The following is a 26,338-nucleotide window of genomic DNA, read 5'->3' on the forward strand; positions in this document are numbered from 1 at the left end:
CTGTAATCTTCAAAATGTCTTTGCAATGAGTACTTTTATAAAAAAATAATCACCTAGAATGAAAGAGTATTTGGGGACAAGCAGTTGCATCTTTCAAATGTAACTGTCTTTTCTCCTTTATAAATATATTTCCTTATCTATTTCAGACTGTTCTTTTTGGGAGTATGAAACTGTCCATATCATGTAAGTAACTCTGAAAAGGTGCCAGGTACAATGATGGTACAGTCAAATTACAGGACTTTGCATGCATTCTCTGCTTTTTTATAAATCTAAATTCTACTTCCAGGGAGTTCTGATTCAATAAAAATTCCGGTGAACAGGCACTGCAATCTGTCACTTCCCATTTTTGCCTCCTCCATGTAATCCAAATATTAATGAGTTAATAAATTGAAGACTTCAAATGCTTCCAGTAAAAACTTTAACCCATAAAGAACTTCTTCCTTAGATAAGGAGGTTGGAAATTTCAGTAAGGATATGAACCATGGCAGAGCTCAGTCATGTCGAGGCATGAGGGGATGCTCTCTGACTCCCTGCTCAGCAATGACATCACTGCCAAGTGCCAGAACTACCCAAGGTACTGGCTGATGCACAAGTTGCGCTGAAGGGCGGGGCTGAGGGGGCAAGGGAACTTAAACAGAAGGGAAGTGGAACAGAGGGAAAGCAGAGAAAGGAGAGAGGAATGGAGTGAGGGCAAGGAAGATTAGTGGAGATTTGAGAGAGTACTGTAGGCAGGGCCTAGGAGAGGGGGGGGTAAAGGGGGTAATTTGTACCCAGACCCAGGGTCAGAAAGGGGGCCAAGAAATTTCCTGGGATCTTACATTTTCCAATCTCACCCAGACTTACTGTCCACACGAGATTCTGGGGGCATCACCGTGAGCGCATGGTGGCGACTACTGCCGCAAACCATACACACCAGGCCCAGGAATGCATACATTCCTTAACAGTGTCACATCTGGGAGAAAAGCGATCTGTTACAGTCACTCTTTGGCTTGTGGATCCACTAACCATGATATACAAGACACTTTCCATTCTTGGGTGAGCCTAAATACAATGATACTGATCTCCTGCAATGATTTTCTATATTTGAAAGATTTTAGAGAGACTTAGGAGTGTTTTGGGTTTTCTGTATTACTGTATCTAGCTGCCAATGCCGGGCAGGCAGGTAGACCTGAGTTCTGCATTGGGAAGACTGGTAGACCTGGTTTCCAGAGACTATTTCAGCTGTTGCCACTTTCCCCCTGCCTGTTTTTCCCCCATTCTGCCCACCCCCCATTGCTACCCCTCAAACTATGTTTCACCCACTACCTCTTTGGGAAGGGACCCAAAAGAAACCTTATACCCCCTGATAAGATTCCTCTCAGAGGCCCTGACTGTAAGTCAGAGACAAGCATGGAAAGGGGAAAAAAGAAGGATGTCAGCCAAGAGGGAAAGAATGGAGAAAAAGAAGAGCTAAGAAAGAGTGTAGAGCATGGGTCTGCAACCTTTGGCAGCTTAGGGGTTGGACATTTGGGCAATGATGCCGGAATGTTCAGTGACAACATCATCATGTCATCAGCCAACTTTTTTGCTGCCAAACTCCCAGATGCTTGGCTTGGGATGCCTCCAGGACACAACCAGAAGTTCCTTCGAATCGCCTTCTGAGGAAATGAGGCAGCCTAAGGAGTGGGCCATGGGTCTGGAGCAACCTCAAGGTAAGTAATTGCAGTTCTGCCACCTTGCCTCCCACAGGGACTCCAGTATCTGCAGAATTTGTTATCTGTGGAGATTTCTAGAATGAAACCCCCCACAGATTACAAGGGCCCACCCAAATTTGAATCAAGCTTGCTTACTCCTTGCTTATTTCTTCCAAATTTATATTGTTTGTTTATTCCTTACTTATTCCTTAAATGGAAATCCAAAACTCAGAAGAACCTTCCCAGCTCTAAATCTGGTTGGAACAGCATATTTGGTGTTTTCTGACCCTGTCCACCTTCTTGAACTCCTGAATTTGGGAAAAAACAACTTCTTTAAAACAAAGGAAAAGCTTCACACCCACAATGGTCTTCACCTCCCATGACTGAGCTCCAATCTTCCTAGACAGCAATCCCACTAGGTGTACCCTTAGGTGGGTGGGAAAACAAGGCAGAGCACAACAGAGGTCCATGACTAAGAATAGCAGGTCTCCCTATTGAGTAAATTAATCTAGGGATCCCATAGGATTCTATGGGGCAGAAATCTATAAAAACTCTTGGTTTTAGAGCCTCGGGTTCTTTGTTCCAAATCCATTCTTGGCTTTTCACTTGTTCTTTCCCTGTTATCCTGTTCTCCAGTTCATCTGTGGAGCATTAACCCACTGGTACTGCAGTGTCACCCCTATTCCTGCCTTCTTCTAAGAACCACCATGACAGATGGCAGCCAAGATCAGCAATACCCTGCAACCCCCCTTTCCTTTCCACACTGCTCTCTGTCTCCAGAGCAGTAGTGAAACTGCTGAAGCCAGCCTAGACTGTTCAGACAACCATCTTGAGTCATTTCTCTCTCTCCAAGCAAGCACCCTTACCATCTCTCTCTAGGAACAAAGACAGCTCTGTTCCCAAGCCCTTTCCAGTCTACTGCATCCTTGTATGTTAAGGGCTTGCTTCAGAGCCCTGTTTCACCCAATGAGACTTGCTCAGTTGGCCCTTTGCCACTGCGATCCCTGCAACACAACACTCTCAAGCCTTGCAGAAAACAGGAATGGTAACCTTGTATCAATCCACCAAATCCCTGCTATCTTTCCTTGTTTTTTCTTGGGTGAAATCAAATTGATTGTGCACTTAGTGCTTGCCTCTGCTTTTCTTTTTATTCTATGAGTGTTCTGGGTTTGTGAGTGAAAGCTTTTCTGATGTTCTCACTCTTTGCTGAAGGCCTGAAATCAACCTCAGGCTTCTTTGGCAAACAAATTCACTTAACCAATCCAGGAAGTCTTCTGAGACTTGGTGCATCAGTCAAGAGTGTTTGTTTGGTGGGAGAGACTAGCTCTTCCAACATGATTGGGTGAAGTTCATTCACAGCTTGTTTCTGGCTTACCCCTTGCCTGAGGCTCTCAGTTCAGGCTACAGAGACCCACTTCCTGCTTTAGTCTTTTGACATGGTTTGAACCACCTAAACCTTACCTTTTCACTAATTTCCCCCTTCATTTCCCTATTCAAAACGCCCAGATTTTTCTTCTTCCCCAGTCCCTCTGGAAGCCCAGCTAACAGCCATAAATCACTTCTCCCCCCCATGTTTTTCCCCTCTTTCTTCTGCCCCTTCACCTTATAAGGACTTCCTTTTTCCTAATTTCTCTTCCTTCTAATTGCTTTCTCTGGGTCTCCACTACTGTGTAAAATGATAGCTGTAGATTCCTACTGTCTAGATTAAGTGTGAGTGAACTACTTTCAGTAGAGGCACCTTTTAGTAAACTGAATGCATCTTCACCCTTGTCTCTATTTGCCTTTCACTACCAGATTATACAGTCATGACATTGGGTCCCTACACATGATTGGTTTTCCCACAGGGGCGCATATTACTTGTGTTTTATAAAGCACTGCTGGTAACAGTGCACAGAGGGAGCTCGACCTTAGACATTCTTATTTCTTTGTTTTTAAGAGCACATCTTTTGCAAATGATTTCACAGGTAAAACCATTGCTTTAATATAGTACAATTTACAGATAAGGTCTTAGGTAAGGTACACACACGCACATACACACACACCTTTATAGTTGTATAATTTTTGTTTATTCCCATTAAATTCACATTCATTGCCTCTTTCTTCTGCAAGCCATAGTTCCCCATCCCTAACAGTGGAACACCTTTGTGCCTCGCCAGGGAGGATGGGGAGAGAGGCAGGATAAGGTAGGTGGCATGACATCTAATAATTTACATTCAGATGTTGCTTGGCAGCATTGCCATAAGTTTTTCCCATCCCCTAGCCAGCCATCTCAAAGCTGGTTGATGGGAAGATGGGATTAGCAAGGGCAGATCACTGGGGTAGGTTCTGTACTATGGTCTGCATTGTGTGGGTGATCATGTTCCAAATTAAATGGTCAGGAACACATGTAGGGCAGTTGGGACCACAGCAACACCGGTATATATTTCATAACTGGTATATGTTGATCCATGTCAATCACCATGGATCAGCTGGGACAGGGAAAGAAAAAAAAAAAGAAATTGTCAGGGCCCTACCTAGCAGGACAGACACACACTCGGAAGCAGTACCATAACTGGACCCTAATAAAGACATGGGAGATGCTGTATTAGAGGACCCAACCACTCTCAATAAACCAGGAGCAGAACAGGAAAGAAGGAGCTCTATCAAACACGAACCCAGGATCCAACAGCCCAAAGCAGGCAACTAAACTATCTAACAAAGCCTTCCTCAGCATTCACCCAAATCTCTTTGAATGCCAGAGGACACTTCAGAGACTGAAAGAATGCTAGGACCTAAGTCAGAACACAGCATCTCAAAGAGTTGCTCCTTATCAAAGGTAGACAGGGCTTGGTTCAGACAAAAAAGCCTGCACTGATATACAAGGATTCAGTTTGGCTCTGGCCATTGACAGAGCTTTACATAACCCTGCAGATCATTAATCCCTTGTCCTATCAGCTTTGTCCTCAAATCTGCTTTCTTTCCAGTTGCCTTTTGCCAGTTCCTCTGCAGTCCTCTACATGCACTATCTACTATCTGTGCCACGCAATTTTACCATAAGGCCAAGTCGGGGCCTGAATCATCCCTCCTTGCCACTCTGTTCCCCAATGAAGGCATAATGCTCCTCTTACCTCAGATGGTTTTGTTATGCATCTTCCTTTTCCTGAACACTGGAGGTCATCTGATCGACTTTCTACAGGTAAGCACCTGCTGACTTTTACGACCACAGTCAAGCGTAAAGCCACAATGCACTTGGCAACAGAATCATTCACAAAACCTGAGGAAAAGAAGGCCAAATACAATATTATTATACTATTACAATGCTTTTTTGTAAAAAATAAAAATAAAAATAAATCTTGAATTCAAAGGTTCCTGTCAATCACACTCATGTGACCAGAGCCAGACCAAACATGATGCGGAAGATGAGTGCCAAATCTCCCAAGGGCCTTTTGTTTTGTTAAAAGTAGTGTTTTCAATAGGGTGGAACCCTTCCTCCCATGCAGTTATCCCACACTAAATTGGTCTCTTCCCTCCAAAAATCTGTAAACCCAAGGTAAAAAGATGTCTGCCTTTTTTGCCCTTTGTATTAACATCAGGTTTGGACGAGCATAAGGTAGCAGCAGAGGGGGATGTTTAACCCCTGCCTTTCTCTAGCATCACAGTACCCCACAATTTAACAACAACAAAAGTTAGGAGATCATATCATGGATCTCCCAAATCACATCTCATTTTCACCTTACATACACAGAATGCAGAAAACATGGAAGTACTGATCATAGAAACAAACTAGTGGAAACACAGAAAGACTCAAAATTCCATCCTCATCCCTCTCTCTTCCATTCCCTGCTCATTTCAAAGAATGGGCAGAAGAGTTGCTGAAAAGAATTTAAGCAGGACGTACTGAACACATTCTCCAGAAGAACCAGAGAGCAGTGAGAAGGACTGATCCTTTACCAGGCTTTTGAAGATAAGGCATCCACTGAACAAATGCAGTTGGGACAATACTGACAGCAGCTTTGCTCAGAGATTTTTCATTTGTTAACCTTCCATTCATGTTTAGAAATAGATTAGTACTGGCTCATCTTAGGTAAGACATGGAACTAATTCCAACACCTGGAGAGCTTGCATTTTTCAAATTGTGGAAGTCCATCACTGTAAGAAGCTGAGGTTCTCAAACCAAGGACAGTGATAACAGGACTCAGTTGCCTGCCATTGCTGAGGACCAACTGATCTGAGCCTTCCTGGCCCATGACATCCCTCAACAGCAGCCTGAAGAGGGATTTCAGCCAACACAGGAAGGCCAAGAGTGTACCTACTATTCCTACATAAGAACTGCCCTGGGCTTGGTTCCTTAGTCTGAGCTCATTTGTAGAAGAAGCAGCTAGCCTCTTTGTGAGATGTGAGCAGGTGTGCTGTGTTCTCCTCCACACTGTGGTCCCAAGCTGCAGTCCTGCGTGGTTTACATACATAAATAAACTTAAAACTGAAACTAACACATTGACACATGGAGCATCACCTGTGGTTTGGCCCTTACAGAAATAATGCTGACAGAACTGCTGCACTAGCCTAAAACCAACCCTAGGATGTTAAGATGGCACATATACTAATGTATATGTTTGGGAATGGTCTGATGTAACAGGAGACATGCTGTGGACAAAAAATAAGCATCATGTTTATACAGAACATGTTTTCATGATTTTCTATATATAGTGTATTTTTAAAGAAGCCAAATGAGAAATTTACAATTCAGTTGGTTCACTCTGTCCTTACCTGAAGCCATAACCTATCTGCAGTATAATTGTTGACAATGCTGAATACAACTGAAATACACATGTGATTATGATTTCTGCCAGGCAAAATAGCGAATGCTTTTATGGAAACAAAGATAGTATCTTCATGCAAATTTCCATAATTATGGAGGGGAAAAACAAGGGAATGAAGACAAAAAAATTATAAACTAAGCTTCTTTTCTCTCATGAGGCATTTGAATGAGAAAAACCTAATATTCCCTTCTAAATTTAAATATTAATGTTGTTGCTTCCCCCACCCCACAAGATATTTTAATGTTTGCACAGTAAAAAGAGCTAAGCCAGAATCCCTCTTCCTGGACTTTTGCAATGAGAGGTGCACCTGCATTTTCATTAGTCATGCCATATTTTTAACTACTAGGAAAATGATGCTCCAACATTTTGGGGCACTGTACTGGCTGAGATGTCTGCACTATCCCAGCTGTATCCTGGGAGAGAAAGAAGCAACAAAATGGAAGGAAGTCATGTGAATCAGTTCTACAAGAACAGCCTGAGTAAAAATACAACAAAAGTATACAAGTTGTCAACATAACCTACAGCCTGAACGGACCGAAGCAACAGTGCTCTCTGAAGGGCATATTATATTTCAATGATTTAAAAAATCTGTCCTGTGGTTGCCTAGCAGTTGTAACATCTATGCCGAACAAAGTTCTCCCAACACAACTCAATGGTTAGACTTAGGAAGTAGACACACAGTGGTGGTAAACAGTACCAGAAGCAAAATACTTCCCAGTAGTGTCCTTCTGCTACTCAGAACAATAAGTGAGATAGTTTTGTTGACTAACTAACCGACACTGCGAGGGCCAGAAATTTAATAGGTGTATATAAGCTGGGTCTACTACTATACCATCAAAGCCCATAGGTTTAGACTAGATACCACCTTTAAAGCATATGGAATATAAAAATTATGTGATTACTAATAATATAGATTTACAAAAAGTTGTGTAGATCTTGAAAGAGAAGACAATTGAGATACTGACTACCTGCTACAGAAAGCATTACTCATTGGAACCTTTTACCACTTGGTATCTCAATTCCTTTATAATTATCATTTACTTTCCATAGTAAACAGCTTAGGACTTAAATAGCTTAGGAACAGTCTTCTCTCACATCCATCAGATGTAAAATCATTCTCCCAGTCCCTTCTTTGGATCTTCCCCTTTCAGTTTTGAAGTACATCATGACCCAGGAGGGTTCTTCTCAGTTGCCACACCCTGATTGCAGATTATTGTTCCTAGATAGGCTAGCCTGGTCCCAGCATTTGCTGTCCTTTCAGTGGTGAAAAGTTTTAAACATTTGCTCAGGACTTTTCATTATTACAGGTTTAGTTGTTTGAGGGTCTGATCCTGAACTGTCAGCGCCAGCCCTCCACCAGCGCTGAGTGTCACAGACATGCTGGAAGGCACACCCGTGACACTCAGCGCTGGGTCAGCATTGGCACCAGCTCAGCGTGTCCGCACTGAGTCAGCACCAGCTGGAGGCCTACCACACTGTCTGGAGCAGAGGGCAAGCTCTGGGCAATGGAGAGGCATGTGGGGGGCGGGATTCCAGGGCAGGGGGAGGAGGCAGGACAGACAGAGCTCTGCTCTGCCAAATCCAGAACCCCGCACTGGGCCTATTATATAGTGGGTCCATGCGAATAAAGGAAAGCATAGTGATAACAGCTCCATGCATTTATTCCATCTTCAGAACAGAACCTAGCTGAATACAAGGCAAACCCCTGGCTTTTTATAGCCTTTAACTCCGCCCAGACTTCCCGTGATTGGTGCAATTGAGACCTTAACTAGAGGGCCAATCGGATGGTAGGATTTCTATCCATCACCCGATTGGCCAGAACTTACATTAACTAGAGGGCCAATCGGATGGTAGGATTTCGATCCATCACCCGATTGGCCAGCCATAAGTCTGGGCCAATCAGTTATGCAGGATTTTGATCCTGCATAACTTATATACATAACAGAGCCTCCAGCTCAGGATTGGGCTGCCCATCCCTGCCTGACAAGTTGACATTATTTTAATGTTATTTTCCCAATTACATTGCAACTATGGTGATTTTCTTGGGGCAATGGGTTGTTTTGATTACTGTTAGCTTTTCTGGGTGCCTTTTGGGTAGAAAAGTAGGCTATAAATTTTATTATATATATGCATACATAATGGAGACTCGGGAAATTTTAAAAAAGGAAAACAAAAGATGATTTATTGCCCAGAATAAATTTCATTAGGTTGGTTTAATCACATTCAGACTCACCAACGTTGCAAAAGCATGGTTAAAAATTTCACTTCAATTGGCCTTCAAATAGATAAAGTTCTCTTCTGAGAACAAAACCTGATATAGGCTGCAATAATTAAATGCACTGTACAAACGGGTAAAAATCTAAAATCAAAATTCATTAAATAAAACTTGTGAAAAGCGGTAGCATGATGACGCCACTGCAGTCACTGTCGCCCTGCCCCTTAAGGGGGCAGTGACAAAGCTTCCCTGGGGTGTTGCTGTGCCCCAGTTTGGGAACCTCTTCTTTTACCTTTTGCTGTGTTCACCAGAGATGGAAACATCTCCAACAGGAGAAAAACTTAAATGCTGCTTTAGGCACTTTCTTCAACAGCCAGTTGAAGCAAGCATCACACTCAGCAAGAGGCAAACAGAGATTTGCCCAGGGTCAAATGTTAATGCCTAGGAAACTCTCTTTCCCAAGAGATGCCTGAGAGACAGATAGTATGTAGTTGATGTTACATTAAGGGCACAATCCTAACCAACTTTCCAGCACTGGCATAGCTGTGCCAGTGGGGCATCCTGCAGTTGGGAGGCAGTCAGGGAGGCCTCAAGGTATGGCAAAGTTTGTTCCCTTACCTCCGAGTTGCATTGTCCTCATGTCAGTGCTGGAAAATTGGTTAGGATAGCGGCCTAAGGCTAAAATCCTATGCAAATTTACCAGGGCATAAGCCTTACTGAACATAGTGGGACTTTCTTCTGAGTAAACATGCAGAGGCTAGCATGCTTATTGTACTTTCATATTTATCTGGGATATTTTAAATCCCAATTTTCATTCTGTACATTTATTTTTAAACTATTGCAACCCACTCCAAGAGTTTTGCATGAAATAAGCTCTTTAAATAAAGTATAATAAGTCTGAAAGTAAGTGGCAGGAGAATAAAACACTCCAGTGAAAAAAAATTTGAAGCAGATTTTGTTTTTGTTATAGTCTTAATGGGGGTGTGACTATAAGAAGGGTGGTGTGGCGATGAGCGCATGGACTTTAAAATTTACCACTACACCACTGCTGTTCAAAAAAGAAGGTTCAATTCATGGAAGGAGAGTTCCACTCACCATAGGGGTCCTGTGGGAAAAAAAAAACACTCCTTCAATTCATGAAATGAAAATACAGGATGCAGCCAATTTACTTCTGAATGCCACTGTATGATGAACAACAAACAAGGAAGGAGCATGGACTTTCTCTAAGGAGATTACAAATTAGTACAGTCAGTCTAATTGTGCTATGTTGAATGTCCTGATTTATTTCCTTGACAACGATGGAACCATTAATTATCATTCACACAATATTTATCTCCCCAGATTACATGTTATTACTAGACAGTGACTATTAGAGAATAAACGCAGATGACTCACCCATTTCATGGCATTACCTGGATGCTTCAAATGTTTAAGGGCAGACAGTATTCAATGGATAGGAATTATAACCTGGCAGGATTCTTGCCCATGCTCACCCCTCACCTAGGGAGAAAAGTCAGGTCTGGTCCAGTCTGTACCACATTGGTTTGAATGCTGGATCAGTTCTGACGCCATGACAGAGCATTCCCATTCTTTGGATCCGTGGGGTTGGATCAGAGCAGGGGTGCCCAAACCCCGGCCCTGGGGCCACATGTGGCCCTCGAGGCCTCTCAATGCGGCCCTCAGGGAGCCCCCAGTCTCCAAGGAGCCTCTGGCCCTCCAGAGATTTGTTGCAGCCTGCACTGGCCCGACACAACTGCTCTCAGCATGAAGGCAACTCTTTGACCTCTTTGCATGAGCTGTGGGATGAGAGCTTCCTCCACTGCTTGCTGTTTCATGTCTGTGATGCAGTAATGGCAGCAAAGGAAAGGCCAGCCTTGCTTTGTGCAAGGCCTTTTATAGGTCTTGAGCTATTGCAAGACCTTCATTCATTCATATAAGTTCATCTTTAATATATTCATTTATGTAAGGGAATACCTGGTGCTGTAGGCTTATACCATAGTCTTTCGAGACTGAAGGTTGCCAACCAAATTTTAAATGTAAATTAATTCTTTCTTTCCCCGGCCCCCGACGCAGTGTCAGAGAGATAATGTGGCCTTCCTGCCAAAAACTTTGGACACCCCTGGATCAGAGTACCAGGGACACAATAGGTTGTAACAATCACAGCAGAACTTGGGTAAGCTGTTACTTTCAGGGAAAGGGCACACAAGAATCCAACATTCTTATCAGGTTGATTATTTTTTAGTAATATGAAGTTAGGTGGGTCCTGATAGCATGTCATTTTAAAAAGTGGGTCCCAGCACATGGACAAGATGCAAGACAAAAATCAGAATCTGGCAGTTTCCAAATATAATGCAATACGTTATTCCTAGTACAGAGAGTGTTTGCACATTGAATCACTTGATTGGCTAATTAGATGCCTGTTGAATTCCTTTCAGAGATATCTGAGAATCTTTAAGCAAATGTTAATTTAGTTAATTAGATACCAAGAGGCAATACACAAAGCAAATACTTTACTTTCCTGAAAGGTTTCTGTTTGGTACATCAGAATTATGCGGAAAAACTTTCCAGTTAGTTATTGAATTAAACAGCTTATATTTTGCAGCAGTACAACAGGAAGTGGCTGGTGTAGGCCACTGGAAACAAATTCTTCTTTCTACAAAATTAACTGATGACTACTGAAATTTGCTAACTGCTTTTGCTAACTAATTTATACTGAAAAATATATTCATTACAAACTTTATACTTCTCCGAAAAAACAGAGTGAGGTTTGAAACAATAAATTCAGCTATCTGATACAGAATAGCAGCGCAATTGCAACTGCTTCTAAGCCATAACTGCACCATTTGTACGGTCAAGAGCATTTGTGGATGAAATTCTGCTACTCTGGGGCCTTTGAAGGTTGCATGAGTTCTACTAAAAGGCTGCTTTAGCTTGCTGCCATATGAGTTTTTTCCAGCCTTCTTTCTCTTCCTTTGCTGAGGACAGTACAAACCACAATTAAGACTACAAAGGTTTAAAAGACCTAAAAAATGAATATTTTTCTCTAAAGTTGGCGCCCCCAGCCATTGAGGTTGGTTGAATCCATCAATTCAATGATAGGTTTGGGGAGACCGTGAACTGGTGGAGAGGTATCCCACAACCTGGTTTACCCATAATCTCTTGCAACCCATCAGCGGCCCAGTTGCTCTCACATCCTGCTTTACACAATGGCCTGCCAGTTCTCTCTGGAAAGACCAGAGACACAGCAAAAACGCAATGGCACCCTCTCACTGCTCACCTTCTGTATCACTAATGAACTCAGAAACCAAAGAACATCTACTATGTAGTTAAAACAGTGTATTGAAACAAAAATACAAACACTGTATATTTTAAAACAGGCTTTGAATTCTAATCTAGCATACACTCAAAGGCAGAATTAAAATATTAGAAGCATAAATGAATAATTTCTCATTTCAACTGGTTTTTAATATAATTCTAATTTCCAATCAAATCCATGATTGGAGGTCCAAATATGTGGTATGTCTTACTTACAATAAGTGGTATATCTTACTTACAAAAATTCATTTTGCTCACAACATATAATTAACATTTTATCAACAAAGGCGCACTAAACTCTTGCTTAAAATTATTAGCAAGACACAGTTGACATTAGAATCTTTCTGGAATTACAAATTCCACATACAATGACCCATTTCAGATTTAAAAAAAACACAGTTTGAAAACTAAGCATAGTTGGAATGGAGAGCAAGCACAAAATACATCTTGCTGATTCAAGTGTCACAACAAACTATGGCTTGCCCTAAACAGAAAACCGAAAGTGAAGTAACATACAAGCCAGTAGCTTGTTCTTGGAAGATAACACTGCCCACCACACACACAAAAATTTGTTCTGGTGTTTTGGATGTTAGATCTATTTTTGGATATATTTGGGGTGCCAATTCAAAAAATGGCATCAGTTTGGCTGGATCAGCTTTAGTTTTGGCAATATGGCATACCCACCTGGTATGCAAAAGTATAATTGTATATTGTTATTTTATGTGTAAGCTGATAGGGTAAAGCTGTTGCCATTTTTTTGAATCAGTGCCTCAAATATATCCAAGAATAGGTCTAACTTTTAAGGCTACCAAATATATGTTAGGTGGTGTAATCCGAACTAATACAATCAATAAACAAGTGGTATTATGTTCTGATTATTTTTGCTCCTGTGTTCATTATTGGCTGCTGTTAATTATTGTAGTCTATTGAATTTTTTTATTCTGTGTTGTAAGATATCTTGGAGGCTCTGATTGGGTTGAGAACTTAGAAACAAATGTTTTTAATTAAACTTCTACAACAGTACTAATACTCACCAATGAAATAGTTATTTCCTAATGCAAGCATTTCCTCTGTCAGGACAAGTCCACCCATTGTCTGGAGTAAAGTAACACTTGTAGCATCTATAAGGGAGCATTGTTTAAATCTGTCGGTTGTGACCTTCCATAGCAAGATAAGGGAAGCTGTGGCATCTTGCCTTATGCTAAGGGAAAAACAAAATATTAAATGCTGTAATATATCATATGGAAGAAAATATTTTAAAATTCTTAGGATCCAGTTCATCAGTCAATATATAAACTACATTTATTTAAATGAATTGTGCCCCACCTTTCCTACTAGATAAACAGAATGCTCAACACAGTGTACAACATACAGGAAAGAAACCAGTAAAACGCTAAAAGAGAAATTAAATATAAGGTGCAAATCATAAAAATAAGAATAGTACAATTCTTAAAAAACACAACAAAACAAAATACAAGCACAAAACCCCAAAGCAATTAATTAAGAAGACACCGAGAGAGGGGTCAGTTCTTAATCCCACTGGGAGGGAGTTCCATAACAAAGGAGCCACCAGAGAAGGCCCTGCTCCTTGGTGCCATCAGGATTCTGGGTCAAAATATAGCAACCTTGTTAAATACATTCCCTCCATTAGTTAAATCAGGGCTCGCCAAACTACCGTCTGCGGGCTGGATCCAGTGTTTGGTGAAAGCCCTCCGCACTGTGAGCAGTACTTACCGTTCTGCTGCACTGCTGCTTAATTTTCCACTTGATCTGTTCAAAAGGACAAGAAAAGCAGTTGCGTCTGCCTGGAAATTCTGTTGCAATGCCTGCTGAAGCAATGGGCAATAGACATGACTGCCCAGAGCGTCCTTGTGAACAGACTGGGTCGCTGTGAACAGAGTGGGAAGGCCACTTGGCATGGGGAGGGTTTTTTCAATGCACAGGAGTCTCTAGTTTGGAGACTGCGGAGTTAGAACCTCAAAGGCCAAGGAGAAGATCAAATTGAGCATCATTTAGTGAGAGAGAGAGTGCATGTAGATGTGTGGACTGAGATCAGGACTTGTAAACTGGAAAAATGGGTCACATGGCAAAAGGAAAACACTGTGTAATTGATTTCAATTTTAAATCAAAGGTTTTGTGCGCACTTGCAATAATCTTTCATAATCATCTGCTGAGCTTTTACCTTTTTATTCCTATATTTTACTTCTATAAATGCATTACGCGAAACTATCCGAGTTAGCCACTAAAGGTGTGTCACTGCCTCTACCACATGGGCTTATCCCCAAGGGGCAGGTCCAAATCATATGAATTGGAGTGCAACATTATGGTGGAAGGAGAGGTTACCTAGAGCCTCAAAGCATGTCAGTGGAGAATTAAGTTAATGCTACTGCAATTGGTTTACTGGACATTGCACCACCCCATGACAAATCCTCAGTACCAAGTAGAGCCTCCGTCTGGCAGAGCTGCTTTGTTGGCCCTTCCCCCTCAGACTGACTTTCATTGGACCCAGGGGGCTCATTTGCTCCTCTTCATCAAGTGGGACTGGCTCCCACGGGGATGACTCCTGCCAGAAGGTGCAAGACAGGGGCTGGGACTCTCTAGGGACCATCGAGGGCAGCCTTCCTTCTTCCCACCTTGCTTCTGCTCTCCTGCTGGCCATGCCCCCCCAGCTCTCAATCCACACTCGATTGTGTGTGCCTGCCACCACTCGATCCTGCTCCTCTTCTAGATTCCCTCTTTGTCTTCCCCCCACCCCTTCCATCTCTGCTTGAGCAGTAGCCCATATCTCCACTCCAATATTACCCCCCTCCTATTATGCTGCTTTCTCCTCCTCCTGAACACCAGGAAACCGTTAGCATACCTCCAAGTCTCAGCTCTGCATGCTGATGTTCCTGCCTCACAAAAGCAGGTCGACCAATGTAGCTATGTAATAATGTAGAAGCGCTGGGTTTCTGAGCTTTTGGTGAAACATGACAACCCATTTGGGCGAGAACACTCGCCTCCTCCCCCTTTCCTTTTTCTCCTTTCTCATCTGAGGAAAACCTTGGAGGCAAGGTAACCTAGGCATTGCTTTTGTACTGTTAATAAGAGACAATAAAAGGCTAAGGGGCGGGCTCAGTAAAGGCAGTCGCCACATTTCACCCCCGGCACTCAACTGAATACCCAGGGGTTCCATGACTTCTTTGTGTCAACTAGTCTTTGCTACAGACCAAGTCTTTATAGGCTGCAGGTGAGAATATGTCCACCACAAGTTACCAAATCAGTCAGTCAGAGAAAAGCAATTACCTTTTCTGCTCCAATTGGAGCAGGAGAAAAGGCAGTTGTGGCTCCTCCTGCTTGTTCTCTCCCTGGCCCAGGTCCACCCCCTCCACTCCCAGCCTATCTACTTAATCTGAGCAGTGGCTAAATTGTCTCCTGCCAAAGAAGGATGATCATGATCTGCAGAAAATCCCTGCCCTCACATTTAGCTGCTGGATGCAACTGCAAGCAGAACTACACGACTGCCTGGCTAGGGAGTCAAGGCTAGGGAGTCAACAGGCAGGCACAAACCATTAACAGATGGATACCTATCCACATGCAACCGTGCACTCATCCTATGCTTTCTGCAGCTCCCTCTAGGCGAACATAACAGCAGGGATTCTTTGCTCACCTACACCCCACAGTTGTAGAAGGCAATTTTAGCCACAGCTGGACATAAACAGAGTAGGCCAGAGGGAGAGGGGAAGAGGCAAGCAGAGCCACAGCTGCCTTTTCTCCCACTGCAACAGGAGTGTTAAAAGTAATTGCCTTTTCCAACTGCTGAGACAGCCCTACCAGTCTCTGACTGATCTGCTGGCATATCTTGGAAAGTTCACACACATTTTAAAAGACAAAGGGAAAGATGTTAAGAATGTATTGCTGCTGAACACCAGACAAACTGTGAAATATCAGTTCAGGTTGAGGGAAAAAGCTTACACAGGGCTTAGGGGCAGGAGGAGCTAAGTACTCGTATGTCAAAAAGGCAGAGGCACTGGCCACAGTTGAGTGACACCCCTCCCCCCCCAAAAAACCCCAAAATACAAGAATCTAAAAAATGTGGAGTCAGTGAGACTGACAGGAGGGAGACTGCCTGAGGATTAGAAACCTGAGAGAAAACAGAGGTGCAAACCCACGGGTGAAAGGGAAGCAGAGAAAGCAGGGAATAGAAAGGAGGAGAGATGTTGGGGTAAAACCTCACTTCAGGCCAGGAACAGACTACTCCGTATTACTGTCAGCAAGGAAATGAATAGAAAAGGGAACTCTGGTGACTGTGGGCAAGAAAAGGAAAAAGGACTAGATTACCCAAATCTTTGGCTACAAGTTTTCACTCTTCAGTTAAATTAATTAAAGACTGTCTGAACAACAGAAAATTACACAGTCCCAAGTTTCTGAAACAACAGCATATCTTCAATTAATGAATCAGAGTAGATGAGGGTCACAGCTTCAATTAATCTTAAATGAATGTGGTTTGGGTGTCAATATTGAGAATCCATATCATCATAAAAGTCAATCTCGATGTTTCCACTGTATGGCTAATTTTCCTGAAGGTCATATTCATCCTTCTGGAATGAAGGCTCTCACTCTTGGTCACCCTTCACTGGCCCAAAGTAATAATTGTAGAATCACTTATTCACCTCTTTCAACCAAATGGGTTTTATAAACCTTCTTGGTCAAACTCATTTCTTCAACTCAGTGGGGCTTTACACAGGCTGAGTCTACAGTATGTCAACAGCAGACTGAAGTAATTTGAGTAAATGAATAAAACAAGTGGGGAGGTGGTAGTAAAATGGAAGGCACCATATATGAAAATATCACTGCTGAATGCTTTAACATGTTAGAATCACCCTAACAAGAAAGAAAAAAAATTTTCTTACTTTATTGATGTATTCTGTGGAACCTCAGAAAAAATAAGTCGACCCCCACCAGAATTATTGGAGCTGGCATTTCCACAAGCCACATCAGGAAGTATCTGAAAAAAAAGTTAATGAAGATCAGTTTATACATTCTATATACACAATACTTTTAAGCAGTAAATGTAGAGAAAAAATCAAACTGAAAGAAAAAAATCTTTGCCAGGAAATTTTTTTTAAAACACTAGAACTTTCCATCTCAGAATACAAAACAGGATCCATTTTGAAAACAATACATCCTGTAGGTTTTGTGCATTACAATGTTCTTGCAAAAGAAAAAATTCTGCCTTTAAACGATATCAAATTTTTCCTAAATATAAACGAAATTTCTCAGTGTAATAGGCTATACACCTATCCTACTGCAACACTACCTTTTAAACCGGAGGTAATGTAAGTGCTTTGGATTTCAGGAACTGTAGCAGGGACAACTGATAGTATCTCTCAGGTACACTTCTATCACATATTGCTTCAACAAATCACCGATACCAACATTCTGCAACCTGATGTCAGCAGCCAAGAAGCCTCAAATTTATTCCAATGGCAAAAAGTTTTCCATAAAATAACATGGAGTCACTACTAACAGTCAAAGAAATAAGTCCATGACTAGAGGTGTTTGAAAATGGTTTAGTTTACTCAGAAGTAAGCCTATTCAACAAGGATTGGGCTGTAATCCTTATCTTACTCACTGGAAACAAACTCCTATCCATGATGTATAAGATGCTTTTTTATAAAATGATTTCTTTAGCTTCCAGGCAATTGTTGCTCCATTAGAAACACTTTAGTATTCCATACTACTATGTGACTGTATGGGGGGACTGCATTATCTGCAGGTTTAGCATCCACAGATGCCAAACGGCCCCTCCATCCTCCCAGCCAAACTGGAGCACAGCTCAGGTTGGGTCTGGAGTTTTTTCTAAGGCCCACAGAGGGGAGCCCTCTGGGACTTCCCAGGCCTCAGAATGCCTTATAAGTCAATAAAAATGTTACTTCCAGCTTTATGATAAAATCAGAAGTAGCATTCTGCCTTTTTAGGCACTTTGAGGCCTGCCACGGCCACAGGCAACTGCACATAGCTTCCATGAGCTTTAGAAAACTGTGCTCCAGTCAGACTTGGAGGGTGGGGTTTCAATACCCCTGGTTTTCCATATCCACAAGGGTTCTGGGAACAGAGCCCCTGTGGATAATGTGGGCCCCTTGTACTTCACTCAGGGGTTTTTCATTTTAAAGATCACATTTGGAATGTTTTTCAGATCTTTCGGTCTTTCCGTATGTAAGTTCAATTAACAGCATACCTCTAAGTTTGCGGTTTTCAAACTCCCAGAGTTTGAAACCCGCAATAAGTCCTTGCGGGGGCAGGGGTAGTTAGCGGGGGCAGGGGTAGGCAGTGACATGATCCCCAGGATCGCACTGCTCGGGGGGCTGCAGGGACTGAGGTGCACCCTCCAGTCCCTGCAGCAGCTGTCCCCGGGTGTGGGGAGCCCTGCGCGAGCCTCTGCAGGGCTCCCCAGGTCAGCAGCAGTGAAAGTGAGCGATTGTTCTCTGGCTCCACAAAACCGGAAGTGGAACACGACTGCTCCACTTTCACTGATGCTGGCCTGGCTCGCGCAGGGCTCCCCGCGCCCAGGGACGGCTGCTGCAGGGACTGGTGAGTGCACCCCAGTCCCTTTAGCCCCGTCAGAAGTGAAAGTGGAGCGATTGTGCTCTGCTTCCGGTTTAGCGTAGGTGGGGCACGATTGCACCACTTTCACTTTGGAAGCCTCAAGGAGCCCTGCAGATGCTTGCACAGGGCTCCCCGTACCCCTTAAGGGCAAAGAGGCCAGGGCCCTCAGGTTGGGGCGTAACAATGCCCCAGTCTGAAAACCTCTGCCCTAAGGCACTCAATATACTTATATCCAAAAATATTTAATGTTATACCATGCTAAGTTAAAAAAAAAAATCTTACCTCTACTTCATTCCATTTCAGATCCACAACTTTCTGGCCCTCTTTCGGTTCCCATGTTGGTAGTGTCACTGTTGCTTGTGATCGTGGCAAGACAATGTCAGGTTCCACTGTGGCCAATACTGGCCTGCTTTGGCTTGTTGCCTCCAACTCTGTCCACCCAGAGGCTGGAGGACTATAAAATGAGTGTTCACAGTTTGTACCTTTGTAGCCTTCGCTACAAATACAGAGGTAGCCATCACTGTTACTACTGCAGTTGCCATGATGACAAGGGTTGCTGGCACATGGATCTGAAACAAACTGAAAATATCATATTGGATCAATAAATACTATAATAAAGCATTTCGTTTCATAGTAAAAAAAAACTGTATGTAGTGTAGAGCTTCAAAAGCTTGACATTAAGAATTACACTTCGCTCACTGTTCATGTCTCAATGAACAGGTTCTCAGATAATGCTGGTGTAAATAAAGCAAACCTGCAAACAAAATAAACTACATCTGGAAATATTTTAAAAATGAAAAGACTACATTCCGGAAATTAAACTACATCTGGAAATATTTTAAAATAGAAAAGTTTGATGGCATCTAGCACCCCCTTAGATCAGAGGCTCCCAGAGTAGCCACAGAATCCTATCAAAAAAAAACCCCACCACCCTATACAATATATAGGATTGTAGTCCTACTGGGGAGCCATAGCCAATGGCCCAGTAGGTCAAGCGAGCCACCAGCTGCAAACCAGCTGCATTTGGGAACCACTGCCATAGATAATAATTAAGAATCATATGCTGAATCATGTGTGTGTGTACATATTTATATCTGGACTTTCAGAAGGCGTTTGACACGGTCCCTCACCAAAGGCTACTGAAAAAACTCCACAGTCAGGGAATTAGAGGACAGGTCCTCTCCTGGATTGGGAACTGGTTGGAGGCCAGGAAGCAGAGAGTGGGTGTCAATGGGCAATTTTCACAATGGAGAGAGGTGAAAAGCGGTGTGCCCCAAGGATCTGTCCTGGGACCGGTGCTTTTCAACCTCTTCATAAATGACCTGGAGACAGGGTTGAGCAGTGAAGTGGCTAAGTTTGCAGATGACACCAAACTTTTCCGAGTGGTAAAGACCAGAAGTGATTGTGAGGAGCTCCAGAAGGATCTCTCCAGACTGGCAGAATGGGCAGCAAAATGGCAGATGCGCTTCAATGTCAGTAAGTGTAAAGTCATGCACATTGGGGCAAAAAATCAAAACTTTAGATATAGGCTGATGGGTTCTGAGCTGTCTGTGACAGATCAGGAGAGAGATCTTGGGGTGGTGGTGGACAGGTCGATGAAAGTGTCGACCCAATGTGCGGCGGCAGTGAAGAAGGCCAATTCTATGCTTGGGATCATTAGGAAGGGTATTGAGAACAAAACGGCGTTTGGGCCTCTTCAGCCTAGAAAAGAGACGCTTGAGGGGGGACATGATTGAGACATACAAAATTATGCAGGGGATGGACAGAGTGGATAGGGAGATGCTCTTTACACTCTCACATAATACCAGAACCAGGGGACATCCACTAAAATTGAGTGTTGGGCGGGTTAGGACAGACAAAAGAAAATATTTCTTTACTCAGCGCGTGGTCGGTCTGTGGAACTCCTTGCCACAGGATGTGGTGCTGGTGTCTAGCCTAGACGCCTTTAAAAGGGGATTGGACGAGTTTCTGGAGGAAAAATCCATTATGGGGTACAAGCCATGATGTGTATGCGCAACCTCCTGATTTTAGGAATGGGTTAAGTCAGAATGCCAGATGTAGGGGAGAGCACCAGGATGAGGTCTCTTGTTATCTGGTGTGCTCCCTGGGGCATTTGGTGGGCCGCTGTGAGATACAGGAAGCTGGACTAGATGGGCCTATGGCCTGATCCAGTGGGGCTGTTCTTATGTTCTTATGTTCTTATTTAAAAAGCCATTCTGGGCTGCTTTAAGGACACCAAGGTATAAGCAAATAGATCTCTCTCTCTAGTCTTGCATTAATTACTAATAACAAAGGATTTCTGTCACATCAGCATTCTTAATACAGGTGCGAACAGGTCACCAATTCCCAGCTCTCAATAGCCCCAATTGCTAACTTTGTGGTTGAATAAATAGGCCACTTCTATATCCTAGTGATCTTAGAAAGAATTCCATTTCCAAAACCTGTGTGGATGAAATACTTTACTAGATTTAACATTTATTCCTCCTGAAAGTACCATTTTAGAAACAGCTGCTGAAAAAGTATTTTCAGAACTAAAAGGATTTTTAAAAATAAATAATAACAATAATAATAATAATACAGTCTGCTTCTACCTTCCTAATGGCTGAACTCAAAGGAAAGCTTGTGTGAAAAAGACACTTCTATATTCACAAGGAGGGGTTCATAATTTCTACCAAATCCCCTTCCAATTACAGCTTCTCCCCCTGCTTTATCTCATTCCATTGCAGAGCATCCCTTGACCCTCTGAATCAGCTTTTCAGGATCTGCAGGGAGGAGGAGGAGGAAAGCTTCTTTCCATAAGCAGAATTCCACTTGCCATTTGCTGGATTCAAATGTCAATGTTTCTACAGTGTGTTAAACCCAGACCAATCTTATGGCTATCTAAGGGCCCAATTCTATCCAACTTTCCAGCACTAGTGCAGCCACAATGCAGCCCAGAGGTAAGGGAACAAATGCTTCTGTACCTTGAGGAGGCCTCTGTGACTGACCCCCCGACGCAGGATGCAGTGCATGCCCCACTGGTACAGCTGCACCAGCACTGGAAAATTGGATAGGATTGGGCCCTAAATCAGAAGAAAGTCTCACTGAATTCGGTGGGATTTACTCTCAGGTAAATATGTACAGGAACACAGCCATAATCTCTTCCATCTTTCTGTAGGAAACCACACTAGCAAAGTACAAAATGTGTTTACATGCATGCCTTTTGCCCCTTATCACCCTGCTTCTAGGATTTCACTCTTTTATATTTAAATATATGATATTTCATATTTCACTGTTTCCAGGATTTTGCCCTTTTATATTTATTGCCCGTAGGATCACAAAAAATATGTGCTGACCATTCTCTTTTAAACTTTTATGAGGGCTCTGCTCTTTTCTGGTCCTTCCATTTTCGCTGTGATCATTAAAACTACTAAAGCTCTCCATGCCCAGTAGGGAAGGAAGAGATGCTCAGGCCAGAAGGAGCTTATAACAGAGCTCCCATAGAGACCAACTGCAGTGGCACATGCTCAACTTCTCCAAGCATCATATACTAGCTCAACTAGCAGTGAAGGAATCCAAAACGAACTATCCAACAAGTTTCCCATCCAAACTGGAGTCTGCCAGAAACTCTCCCTGTTGCTTCTCCGTTTTCCAATGTGATTGATGCCATTATAAGGAAAGCATTTGAAGACAGGCACAGAGTTCAGAACTACATAAACAACTTCCTGACTACTTGATATTTGCAGACAATAGTGCCATATTTACTGACACAGATGCGGAGGCCACCAACATCCTTTACCATATTGCCCACATCGCCTAATCCTATGGTATAAGAATCAATGTGGATAGGACTAAAGTTATGACCACAGATGGATCATAGACCAACGTTCACCTCAATGGAGTCCAAATCGAGCAGGTTCAAGAATTCAAATATCTGGGATCATTGGTACAGGAGGAAAAAGTGGAATCCATCACCAAAGCCTACAACAGGATTGGCCAGGGAACAGTGGCAGTTGCTTCACTCAAATGGTGCCACTAGAAGATCAATATCTCCATCAAGACCAAAATCCACCTCTTCTGAACATTAATTCTGCCAATTCTTCCATATGGATCGGCAGGAACCATGGACTCTGCTCAAATCAGACATGAACAAGCTTGAGATCTTTCAAATGTGATGCTTGAGACAGATCCTGGGTGTCTCTCTTCATGATCATCATTGTAACAATTCAGATAAGGTGCAATTATCAACCATCAGTCGAAGAACAAATCCAAAAATGCAGAATGCAATGAGCTATTATCCTGAATGCTCTTGGGAACACCAGTGCTGAAACAGGAACTCACCACTATGCCATAGAGATCAGCCATGTGGAAGTGGCAACACACAGCTTCAGATGCACTATTTTCATTGAAGACTGGAGAAGGGAGCCTGGGTCTTCTTCCTCCTTGTTTTGATGGGATGCTGCTAATTTCACGGTTTTTGTTATATTTTGTGTTCTTTATTTTTAACGTTTTTACTGTAAGCCACCTTAACCCATTTTTGCCTGGTGCACTGGTGTACACATTTGGTCCCTGTTGCATATATGCAACATTGGGTAGAAATGGCTAAATTTACAAAGGAAAGGGTAAAAATCTTTTGAAATAAATAAGTAAATAAATAAAACCATGAGGCTTATATTCACACATTCTTTCTACAGTTCAACTACTAAATGGCCCGTGCAGACTTTAGTCCCAACCAGTTCAAAGAATTCACATAGGGAATTCTTATTAATATGCAATGTCCCAGAAACATACCAGAAACTTCATCTACACTCAGCTACACTCACAAAAGGGATACTATTTACTTACTTTGATCAACTAAACAAGTTCTATCAAATTTCACCATAAACTCCAAAAGGTTTTGATCAACTCACGACCAAAACATGAATTTCGCGACAGTTGTGAATGGCTCTTGAAATTTGCAGAGAGACAGGTGGAGTACAATATGCAGGAAACTGGCCCTTTCCTTATAACTTCCAGGATGCCATTTCATAAACAAAGACACTTACTAAATAGCAATTTTTCAGAAAAAAGGAGGACCCCGCACACATGAGAATGTACGAGTCTTGATATGAAATACAGTAGTTCAGTGGAAATGCTTGCACGAGGAAACGCTGTGGCTGGTTACTGAGTCCAAGGATGGAAAAAGGATATTTCACAGAAAGAAAACCAGCTGCTGAAATCCAGAAAGGTGCATTTTCACCAATTATAATCCACAAAGTCCTAGTAGACAGATACAATACATTCAGGCAATTCAAATCTAACTTCATTTCAAGCAGTGCTAATCTCAACTATTGCAATTTCTTTCAATAGCACTTAGCACCCAAGAGCATCATTCCTGAGGATTTCTTCCAGTTGTTATACTTTCCACTTCTTGCAACCTACAAACTGCTTTGTCAGTATGGAGTGGTATCTTTCTTTCTTTCTTTCTTTGCACATGACGTAGCACGCTCACTCTCTTTCAAAGCCACATGACCAAGTGTCCTATTTTGTCACTACTTTGCAGTGATCTTCCCTTGACTACTTCACTCTCAACAAAATCAGCCATTAAATAAAAAGTGAATTATATACAAAGGTAAATAAATGGCTATGAACCGGTCAAGCTCCAAGTCAAAAAGGGAACTGTGGGCCTTCTGTCAGGAAAGATCCATCAAAAATATTAAGGATGTCTACCTACAGCTATGGCCAGGTACAACTTTACATAAGAACATAAGAACAGCCCCACTGGATCAGGCCATAGGCCCATCTAGTCCAGCTTCCTGTATCTCACAGCGGCCCACCAAATGCCCCAGGGAGCACACCAGATAACAAGAGACCTCATCCTGGTGCCCTCCCCTGCATCTGGCATTCTAACATAACCCATTTCTAAAATCAGGAGGTTGCGCATACACATCATGGCTTGTACCCCATAATGGATTTTTCCTCCAGAAACTTGTCCAATCCCCTTTTAAAGGCGTCTAGGGTAGACGCCATCACCACATCCTGTGGCAAGGAGTTCCACAAACCAACCACACGCTGAGTAAAGAAATATTTTTTTTTGTCTGTCCTAACCCGCCCAACACTCAATTTTAGTGGATGTCCCCTGGTTCTGGTATTATGTGAGAGTGTAAAGAGCATCTCCCTATCCACTCTGTCCATCCCCTGCATAATTTTTTATGTCTCAATCATGTCCCCCCTCAGGCGTCTCTTTTCTAGGCTGAAGAGGCCCAAACGCCGTAGCCTTTCCTCATAAGGAAGGTGCCCCAGCCCCGTAATCATCTTAGTCGCTCTCTTTTGCACCTTTTCCATTTCCACTATGTCTTTTTTGAGATGCGGCGACCAGAACTGGACACAATACTCCAGGTGTGGCCTTACCATCAATTTGTACAACGGCATTATAATACTAGCCGTTTTGTTCTCAATACCCTTCCTAATGATCCCAAGCATAGAATTGGCCTTCTTCACTGCCGCCGCACATTGGGTCGACACTTTCATCGACCTGTCCACCACCACCCCAAGATCTCTCTCCTGATCTGTCACAGACAGCTCAGAACCCATCAGCCTATATCTAAAGTTTTGATTTTTTGCCCCAATGTGCATGACTTTACACTTACTGACATTGAAGCGCATCCTCCATTTTGCTGCCCATTCTGCCAGTCTGGAGAGATCCTTCTGGAGCTCCTCACAATCACTTCTGGTCTTCACCACTCGGAAAAGTTTGGTGTCATCTGCAAACTTAGCCACTTCACTGCTCAACCCTGTCTCCAGGTCATTTATGAAGAGGTTGAAAAGCACCGGTCCCAGGACAGATCCTTGGGGCACACCACTTTTCACCTCTCTCCATTGTGAAAACTGCCCATTGACACCCACTCTCTGCTTCCTGGCCTCCAACCAGTTCTCAATCCACAAGAGGACCTGTCCTCTAATTCCCTGACTGCGGAGTTTTTTCAGTAGCCTTTGGTGAGGGACCGTGTCAAACGCCTTCTGAAAGTTCAGATATATAATGTCCACGGGTTCTCCCGCATCCACATGCCTGTTGCCCTTTTCAAAGAATTCTATAAGGTTGGTGAGGCAAGACTTACCCTTACAGAAGCCATGCTGACTCTCCCTCAGCAAGGCCTGTTCGTCTATGTGTTTTGAGATCCTATCTTTGATGAGGCATTCCACCATCTTACCCGGTATGGATGTTAGGCTGACCGGCCTATAGTTTCCCGGGTCCCCCCTCTTTCCCTTTTTAAAAATAGGCGTGACATTTGCTATCCTCCAATCTTCTGGCACCGTGGCCGTTTTGAGGCAAATTTCCAAGCCTCCATCTTATGAAAAGACAATGACGCACTCTTTTTAACCAGGACCTGGTTACTCTACAGAGAAAGAGGAGTCACAACACACACAGGATGGGGAACCCTGCTTGTAGCATCTCAGCTGCAACATAGTGGAGTTGAGAACACAGTCTGGAGAAGGAAAAGGAGAAACCTTTTTTGGCATGTCACAATTCCACTGAAGCTTCCCACAGCCATTTTCCCCCAGTTAAGCTTCTGGATGTTTGTCTGGGAAATAAAATGGGAATAATGCAGGGCTTTTCAAACTGGGGCATCGCGATGCCCCAGCCTGTGGTCCCTGGCCTCTGCCCGCATAAGGGGTGGGGACAGCCTTGAGGCAGGGAGGAGGCAGCAGCGCGATCCCCAGGATCGTGCTGCTCAGGAGGCTGCAGGGGCTTGGGTGCACTTACCCAAGCCTCCTGCAGCCTCCCGGGG

At 43.0% G+C, this 26,338-nt stretch overlaps 1 protein-coding gene across 1 annotated transcript in view; it reads right to left on the bottom strand.

Moving 5' to 3' along the window:
* The window catches only part of DNER (delta/notch like EGF repeat containing), a 150,391-nt gene that overhangs the window by 59,824 nt on the left and 64,229 nt on the right, over positions 1-26,338 (bottom strand). Inside the window, exons 2-5 of the mRNA XM_066620820.1 lie at positions 18,873-19,169; positions 16,895-16,989; positions 13,037-13,203; positions 4,781-4,926 (exon numbers count right to left, since the gene is read on the bottom strand). Coding sequence (XP_066476917.1) covers positions 4,781-4,926; positions 13,037-13,203; positions 16,895-16,989; positions 18,873-19,169 — 705 coding nt within the window. The remainder of the gene's footprint in view (positions 1-4,780; positions 4,927-13,036; positions 13,204-16,894; positions 16,990-18,872; positions 19,170-26,338) is intronic.

The sequence above is a fragment of the Tiliqua scincoides genome, chromosome 3 (genome assembly GCF_035046505.1).
Source record: "Tiliqua scincoides isolate rTilSci1 chromosome 3, rTilSci1.hap2, whole genome shotgun sequence".
In the NCBI taxonomy this organism is placed as follows: Eukaryota; Metazoa; Chordata; class Lepidosauria; order Squamata; family Scincidae; genus Tiliqua; species Tiliqua scincoides.